Raw genomic sequence first — 9006 nt, forward strand, 5'->3', positions numbered from 1 at the left:
AGTTTTTCATCAATGCATTTATTGGTGATATTTATGACCTAAGTTTTTTTTATCCTGATGGAAATAAGTGTGTCTTATTCACTGAAAAACCCTTGTCATTTTTGCTGTACGGCGTATTCCATTTTTAAGTTTTTCTTTTCTAGATTTGAGCTTTTTTTGTGACATTGAGCAAACATAGGAGTGCAATAAAAAAAAAATGCTTCATGGAATCAGATTCGATTCGAAAATATTTGATTCGAGATTCGATTCGGAAAAAAATGTATCCAGAAGTGGCAACCCTATAAAGGACAGAAAATGCGATATGTGAGGCTGACGGAACATGGAGTGCTGAGGCCCCAACTTGTGAAAGTAAGTGAACATTTTTCACCGTGTTTTACGCGCGTGTAAAAATTTGATAATACTAGTGTTAGGAAATCCCGGGTCATTGACCTAGATCAGTGGCTGCTTGAGGAGAGCCTTATTTGGAATTAAAGATGTAAAAGCATCCTTGTGGTAACTGATGCGGAACTAAAGTAGGAAGAAAAGGGACTACAGTACTCTCCATATTTGATTCAATTGACAATTTACAGGCTCAAGTTCAGGTTAAAATAAAATGAAAATTCAACCTAGCGAGCAATGCATTCTTCGTATCAAGTAAATTTACCCAAGTATTGTTGCGATATTTATTTTCCAAATCAAAACCAAAACAACAAATTTTAAATTGAGAATCGATGATTTTAATTTTACTTATGATAGATCCAGTGAAATAAAATGCAACCAGGCTGACGTATAGTTATACCAGGATCTCACAGATAACTCCGAAAAGCTTCCATGTAGGGTGAACATTCACCATCCCTTGGAAACGATTCGGGTTCGAATAAACATCAAGATAAACATTTGTACGATTTTTAAAAACTCTTCCTGTGAATGGAAATCCTGGACGCCATTTAACAAAGGATTCTGCAGGTGCAACGTCATGAGTCTGAAAAAAATAAAATGAAAAATGATATTATTGGACAAAATCGAACAATTTTTGATAAAATTAAGTATCAGTGCTTCGTCGATCATGATTAACGAATATACTTAATTGTAAAAAGTTCTTGATCGGGAAGGCACCAAGTATTCAATATAATCGTAACCAATTAGTAAACAAATTTTTTATCATCGTCATCGTTTAAACCAAAGTGGTCCAAACCCAGGGCCGCGGGCCACATGTGGTCCGCCGTTTCTTTATCTGTTTCGTCATAAAATAACCAGAAAAATCTTTTGACATATTGTTACATCACTAATGTCACTGAGTTGACCAGTGTGATGGCTACTGAGGCAAATAGCGAATCTGAGTAATTTGTTAACTGGGATTCTATATTTTTGGTCGGGAATAGCCTATATCCTAACAAAATAGGCTTCATGGAAAAATAAAAATCGAATGACAAATTTATTAGCCTATGTTGGCTATGCCTGATAACTGAATATTAATTGGCCAAACAATATAATTCCTGTTGAGTAGTATTTGCTACCAGTCTGAGCAGTATTACAAAAAAAGCTGCCTATGTCAGAAAATTTAGTAATTACAATCCTGTATCTCAAATTTGGTAAAATTCGGTAATCAATCATTCTGCCGTTACTTGTAAGTTATTTAAACATGAATTTGAAAAGAAAGCTGGTCAATTCAAATAGATTTTTAACTGGATATGGGAGGGAAAACACAAAATGCTTGCTTGATATGTCTGCAAGTTGTGTTTGTCGTTGGCTATTAATATCAGCTCGATTTTTCACAAAACACTTTACGAGAGATGGTGGAAGAACATGAAGATACCATTCGTGATGAATTAGGACATTTGTATTTGCAATTGAATAAAATGTTTGCAAAACAAAATGATAGAATTATGGGAAAGAACTATATATGTATAGTAAGATTTCCGCTCGTTTTAGTTAGTTTTTTGTGGTTTTAGCTTGATAAATGACAAATATTGATCAATTTGTTTGGACAATGAAAAAGTTTGTTTTGTAATGCACTGTTCTTGGCACTATTGTGGCCCGCGAACAAGGCGATTCATTAACATGGACGACAAGTAAAAACCTCTAGTTAATTACTATCAGATCCTCATGCTTTTCGGAACGTGTTTATATAAAACAAGCTATAGGACGCAAACCATTGGATCAATGTGAATTCCTGTCCATATAGAAGTCATAGTTCGTCCTCCCAGAGTATTCCTTGTGTAATTCACAACAGCATTGTAAGATTTTTCATCTCGAAACAGAACAACATCTGCCTTGCGTCTCTCACAAGTTTCAGCAGCTTCATTGTAGCTGACATTTTGAAGTAAATTTACCACAGCAAAGTAGCAGATATTTCCAATTTTTAATTTGCAGTCTTCTATAAATAAACATTGTTCATTTTGAAAAAATATCGTATTATGTAATAATTCCAATATATATTTACTTAATACAAGAATTAACAGGTACCTTCCAACAATAAGTAAGTTAAACTACCTTCTTGAATGGTTTTGTTGAATAGACTATACAGGTAATTTTGTGTTACTTTATTTTGATGAGTAACAGAAAGGCTTTATACAATTGAAAAACGGCTTGACTCAATACAAAAATATCAATTGCTTTGTCGTTTTAATCTATCACATCTATCACTCTCACACCAAGTATCCTCTTGATCAGGGCTACTCAACTGGCGGGCCGCGGTCCGAATCTGGATCTTTCGACCATGCAATATGGACCGCGTCTGCAGCATAAGCATCGTCTCATAGTTTTTGATGATTTCGATACTATTAACATACATTCCAATTTGCGACATTTGTGGCCAAATTTGTGAGCCATTCATTGCTCTTGATTTTAATTTAATAATGCATTTGTATATTTCATAAAATAATTTTTCTGAAATGTGCGGACCCCAGTAATTTTGTTTCCCCAGAAGTTTTGTAAACGGACCTTTAGTGAAAATAGTTGAGTAGCCCTGCTCTAGATATTCAGATTCTACGAAACAGGATAATTCTAGTAAAAAAATACCTAATAGTGAAGTTGGTTTTACTGTTGTTTGAATTGTTGTTGTTGGTTCGGTAATTTGAAGCTGTAAAGAATTCTCTTCAGCAAGTTTTTGTTCAATCCGAGATATCGCTAAATACAATATTAAAAAAGTTCAATTGCATCATCTATTGTTACTTTTGAAGGAAATATAATGTTACCTTTTTATTCTAAAATTAAAAAAATGACAATGATCAATTTCACTTTGACATTTTATTAAAAAACTGCTCTAAATATTATACTTTAGGTCACGCACTTGACTAGCGTACAGGTTCAAGCTCAAGATGAATGTTTGATTTTTATTATAGTTCCTCATTTTATAAATGTTTAAAAAAAAACATATTCGACATCTGCAAAATTATTCAGGTGGATTAAAATAACTTATAAAAAAACTAACTGACCTTCGTTCATCTTATTGTTGTCCTCCATCAACTTATCACTCATTTCTTGAACTTTACCCATATCTGATAAAATAAAATCATTGGAATAAAATAATAATAATAATGATGTGATTATCAAGTCAGTGAGGCATATCTTAAAAAAAAAAACGAGTTTAATGCTATTAAAATTGTGACTCTGATGAATTAACTTTTCAAGGTGACAAGGAAACGGTAACATATATGTGTCACAGAGCAGTGGTTCTCAATTTAATGTGCCTGTGGACCCCCTATGCCTCTTGGATTAATTTTTAAGTCTTTGTCGTATTTTTGCTGTTGAGTCATTTTGCTGCTTATAGAATGCATGCGAAACTTTACAGTACCGGTAGTCCGACGAGATCGCTGGAATGCGGTCACAGAACCACGGCATAGAGACGTCATCACACACCAAATTGAAGTGAAAAACGAATTCCATAGATCAAACAGAGTATTTCAAAATAAGTAAAAGTAATAACCTTCTAGCGACAACAATAATCTTTAACCGTTGAAAATTTGGAAGCATTTGTATTCTGTAGTTAAACAGAAGAGCGATTATTTCACAACAACAAGGAGAAAAATCAAAATGACAACGTTAGCCTCTAACCTAAAAATTAAAGACTCTTGCAGCCCCCCCCCCCCCCTGATATTTCGCAGTTTGTCTACCGCAACCGCACTAGATATTGGGGTTGAATGTCTCAGAGGAATGAAATACTAAGTATGCTGGAGCTTATTATTTATCTATTTTAATCGGTAAGTATGTTGATAGGTATTCGTCTGTTTGTTTGTCTGTTAGATGCACGCGATATCTTACGAAAGCGAGATTGAATCTGCTCTCGATTTTGCATGTGCATTCATCATATGGCGGACCAGAAGCCTATTGATTTTGGATGCATTATGCAAGGTGTCACTATGGAGTGAGAGCGCTGTTTTGGGGGATCCCCTAACTTTCGATCGACAAGTCTTAGGTCTCTGACCGATATTCTCGTTTCATGATTTACTTGTATCACAATATTTTTATCTGATTATTTAACAAGTTCACGAATTAACTATATCTAATTTTATTTTTATATAAAACAAATTTACAACATACACCCACCTGTCTTCAACTCTTCGATAACGACAGATTGTCGAGCAGCTCTCCTCTCAAGTTGTTTCATTGCAACAGATCGAATTGCATAGTTTGTCATTAAATCAGTAATTTGTTTAGATTGCAGAACAACCTTGTCACGAAGATCGATGTATTCGGAAGATTGATTCTTATTCGTGACGCACGTCTCACAATTTTCTACCAAAAACATTGGGTTTAAATTAAATCTTTTTAACAAAACTTCCGTGTGACATGAAAACAAAAATTTCACTAGCTTTCAATAAGAATCAAATGTTAATGACACTCAAATACCAATGCTAGACCCAATTCACTGATAGATTAAATTTTTTTCGAACTAAAACGAGTAAAAATACCAATGAAGAAATTTGTTAAATCTAACCCGAATCTTTTTTCTCAACATTTCCAACGTTTTTATCGATTTTCCCTTCCAATTCCTTCAATTCTGATCTGATAAGTCCAATATCTGAATAAAATATGAGTTTTCTCGTGCAACCGCCTTATTGATTCGGTTGACAATGTAAAACCACAAATAAATTGGGGATAAAACTATAAGAGAGGAATTATTTAATGATCCGGTTCAAAAAATTGAATGTTACATCAAATGCGCTACTAATAGGGAGACATAGTGAAATAAAGAAAATTGTCTCAGTTTAAGCAAACAGCAAAAAATTGCTTTTTGTCAATGATGAAAAGTTGCATTTGAAAATGCGCCAAATCGTACAATAAAATGCGCATCTAACAGTGAGTTTTTTTATGTATAAGTGTGACATCTTCAATGCTAAATAGTGCGAAAAGTTTTGTCACCAAGTATTTATAATAGTAAAAAACTACTTGCCTAATATGTTACTGGACACTATAGTAGAAAGATTGAAAAGGTTCGCGGAGCCCTTTGATTTACATGTAATCGGGAATTCTTTATCATGCAAATGTTCATCAATGTTGGAACCTGGCCTGTCCCATCCTACGGCAACAGGATCACATTGTGCCATCTGGCAGCCAGATTTGGGAGAGCAGTGAAACACTACTTCATTTTGACACCAGGATGAAAGTATGACGTTTATTAAGATAAAAACGATTGAGATTTTCATCTCGAAGTATTACTGTAACTATTAAGTTGTAATTGAATTAGATTTATTATATATTTCAATTGCAAGCACTGCATGACGTGCATTGTTTTTGTTTCCAAATATTGTACACCTCATACATAGTCTCTACTGTATTTGCTGTGATTCATACACAGTAATCAGTAGTTAATTTTCCCCATACTGAAAAAAGGGGAAAAACAAATTGCAATAAATTATAAATAGGCCATAATCTAGGGTGAAGGAGACGCGGGAAACCAGTACTGGTTATCGAGCAGCGGCCCCCATAAAATAATCTAACACCATATTATAAAGATAGAAAAAATAAACTATGTAAATTGAAAAAAATATATATATATCTCGAGGCGATCTGCTACAAACCAGCAGTCGCTCGCTTCAACGAAAGAAAAGACAATTCCAAATACCACTAACTCGGTAACCATGGAGATGGCAGTAGATGATGGCCTGTATCACAACAATACCATTGTGAGATGCGCATTGTCTAACAATGGGCAATATACGTTTAGATTGCAATGGCGCATGGTTAAATAGGAACCCACGGTTTGCTGAGAGTGATCACAACAGGATCACCATAGAATAAATCAAAACTTTATTGTAGGAAGAAATTGTGCTACCTGTTATTGTCATCAAGTGATTGGGAGGTGGAGTCAGGGTTTCACATAACGTTACATGAATTATAAAATCAAAGAAGACATGAAATATCAAAATATGTTAAAAGATGTTCCAGAACAATCACAAACCGCTAACACTGTATTCTGAGTCTAGAATATCCAGCCGTGGAAAGATATTCAGTCTCTTTCGCGAAAAAATACATTACCTGTAGTGACGTTTTCAGACTTGTTTTGTAGTATACAACATCAAGTTTTTCCTTACTAATATAATTTAAACTTAATCTTACTCTGTTTCTCTACGACCACCCGCGACAATAGGATGTCTAATTCTTTATTAGCGACATTAAGACATTAAGTATGAGTTTGTAATTTTTTTTTATAACATAATTAACTTGACTGATACCGCTCTACTTTAAAGCTATACTTGCAATACTTCTAATACGGGCTCAGGCAAATAAGACGAGAAAATGTTTAAAGGATTGCAGACTTTATACCATGTGACTTCACAGATTCAACATACTGCATCACTCCAAACAGTGTCGAGCCAAATAACCGCTTTTGTACTATTGGTCATATTTTCGAGAAATTCAACGTTTTTTGTCTTTGGTGTGTTATTAAGCGAATACTCCGTAATTATGTTGAGAATCCGACTGACGGTTAATGAGCGTTTGTTTAGTTTAATCTCGATTTACGTGGGAGAAAAACATTCAGATTATTTCAACCATAATTAATTCGGAAATATAAGACGTTAATAGAGATTAGGAAGTGTTGTGGAGTTTACATAAACTCACGTTTTATCGATTCCATGTTGAGGTTATGAAGTTATCACATGAGAACATAATTTTTTTTAAATATATGAATGAAAATGTCACACTGATGATGCTATAAACCTTTAGCCGTGAAATATTGAAGCTGCTGCAGTTCTTGTGATTATATTAATTATATGCAATAAAAAATAATCAATCAGTAATTTATCAGCGTTTGTATATTTATTAATATCTTACCAAATGTTAAAGATATACAATGTTCTGTAAAGAAAAAATAAAATTTATTTTGTTTTTAATTCACTGACCTTTTTTAAATTGGTATAGGCGTTACCGAGATTTTTATCGTTTATATTTTAGGCTGAATGGCGATCAATCAGTATGAAATGATCATTTTTGCTCTTATTGTTTTTAAATCCAATGTGCATTCGTTGTTCAATAACTATCTGAATCGGTGTGAACGAAGGTTGTAATAAACGTATTTTATTTGGCTTTAAAAACAATCGCCAGAGCTGTTTTTAGTTTTAATGTATTCGGTTATGACGGGATTTATTTGGCGTTGGATACATTCGGCAGAGATGCTTACGGTCCCGAAACTAAAAGCTGGGAAATTAGCGCATGGGATGTAACCCGGTTATTATACTAAAATATCACTGTGACTATGAAGGAGTACAGTAGTAAATTACTAAAATGCATACGCAAACATAAAATAGTTTTACACAGAAAAATAGGAAGAAATATTAAATAAATCCCTCCCGTGAGTTAATGTTGTCAAACAACATTGCAGGAAGGTTATCTTGCTTACAAACAATATACATGGTGAATTATTCAATTTTTTTTTATTTATTCCTGATCGAAACATATTTAGGTTGTTTGAACGTGATAAATTCGGTAACGTGGAAGACTCAATTGACAATCAGGAATATTGCGAAATGGTTTCGTATTATTATTAATGGGATTCAGATATTTGGGTTATGAAGTTATTCAAATGCATGAGCTGTTCAGTTCTTCAACTTTAATATGCGAGTAAAAATTTACTTTGTCATTTATAATTGTCGTATATAATCCGAAACGTTCTAATCAACCTAACATGCGAAAGTGTCACAATGATGATGCTGTAAAATAAAAATTAAGTTTCAGTAGAGAATAAGGAATGCGGTTCTAGTGGCAATTTGTCAACGTGGCTATATTTATCATTAACTCACCAAATATGACGGATATTCAAAGACAATTAAACGAAGGATAAAAGTTATTTTATTGTTTATACTCCATCAAATTGATAAAACGCGCGCGCTGGATACTATTGCCTGTTGATAAATTTATAATAGGGTTTCGTGGTTGAATCATTAATTGAATTTGGTAAATTTTATACTCATTGTCATTTAACCGACTACAATTATATTCGAATTACCGACTTCGCAACTTGATAATTAAATCAAATTTAACCAATCTTTTTACACATATTCTAAAACTTTGCAATAATTTCAATTATACCTCTACAGGTATATTAATATTGTAACATGAAAGTGAACTCTTGGATGTATTCCTGAAATACTTTATCAAAATTCAACTAAACCATCGCCGAAATTTTTATCATTTTAGGTTTTGTATTAAACGCAATTTCAAACCTTATAATATATGCTTAATCTGATACATTTTATGAAAAAAAAACTAGCCTATTACTTTTCTTATTTTTAAAGATTTTTCTCTGACAACAAGTCAGGTCTGGTAAAACAAATAACCGTACCTGATATATTTGAATTCAAATTTAAGTTCATATACTTATGCAACATTCGACAGACTTTTGCTGTTGGAGTCATCAAAGAAACTACTAAAAAATGCGGGACTGTGAAACAAAGCAAGGCAGCAGAAAAAGCCAATAAGAAAACCGGAAAGAACTGACCGGGAGCATCTAACGCCTATCAACAGCCTAAACCTGAAAAAAAAATTCATAAGATAATATCAGGAACAAGTAGGAAGTTTTGCTAC

At 33.3% G+C, this 9006-nt stretch overlaps 1 protein-coding gene across 2 annotated transcripts; it reads right to left on the bottom strand.

Annotated features, from left to right (window-relative positions):
• Nucleotides 1-648: 648 nt before the first annotated feature.
• LOC120325650 (uncharacterized) lies at nucleotides 649-8588 on the bottom strand. Of its 2 annotated transcripts, none has more exons than XM_039391746.2 (7): nucleotides 5375-8588; nucleotides 4919-5002; nucleotides 4528-4716; nucleotides 3417-3479; nucleotides 3001-3108; nucleotides 2133-2353; nucleotides 649-961 (listed from the first exon to the last, which is right to left on the bottom strand). In XM_039391746.2, the coding sequence occupies exons 1-7, from the start codon at nucleotides 5625-5627 to the stop codon at nucleotides 773-775; spliced, it is 1107 nt and encodes a 368-aa protein (XP_039247680.2). In that variant the 5' UTR covers nucleotides 5628-8588; the 3' UTR covers nucleotides 649-772. The 2 variants fall into 2 exon arrangements, with proteins under 2 accessions (XP_039247680.2, XP_039247672.2); XM_039391738.2 differs by having other exon boundaries at nucleotides 2133-2356; nucleotides 5375-7234.
• Between the last annotated feature and the right edge of the window lie 418 nt (nucleotides 8589-9006).

The sequence above is a fragment of the Styela clava genome, chromosome 8 (assembly GCF_964204865.1).
Source record: "Styela clava chromosome 8, kaStyClav1.hap1.2, whole genome shotgun sequence".
NCBI lineage: Eukaryota > Metazoa > Chordata > Ascidiacea > Stolidobranchia > Styelidae > Styela > Styela clava.

Coding starts and splice junctions, on each gene's coding strand:
- LOC120325650 (XM_039391738.2), bottom strand. CDS start 5,627: ATGAAAATCTCAATCGTTTTTATCTTAATAAACGTCATACTTTCATCC. Junction 5,003..5,374: donor AGTGTCCAGTAACATATTAG/GCAAGTAGTTTT, acceptor TATTTTATTCAG/ATATTGGACTTATCAGATCA. Junction 3,480..4,527: donor TATCGAAGAGTTGAAGACAG/GTGGGTGTATGT, acceptor TTATTTTATCAG/ATATGGGTAAAGTTCAAGAA.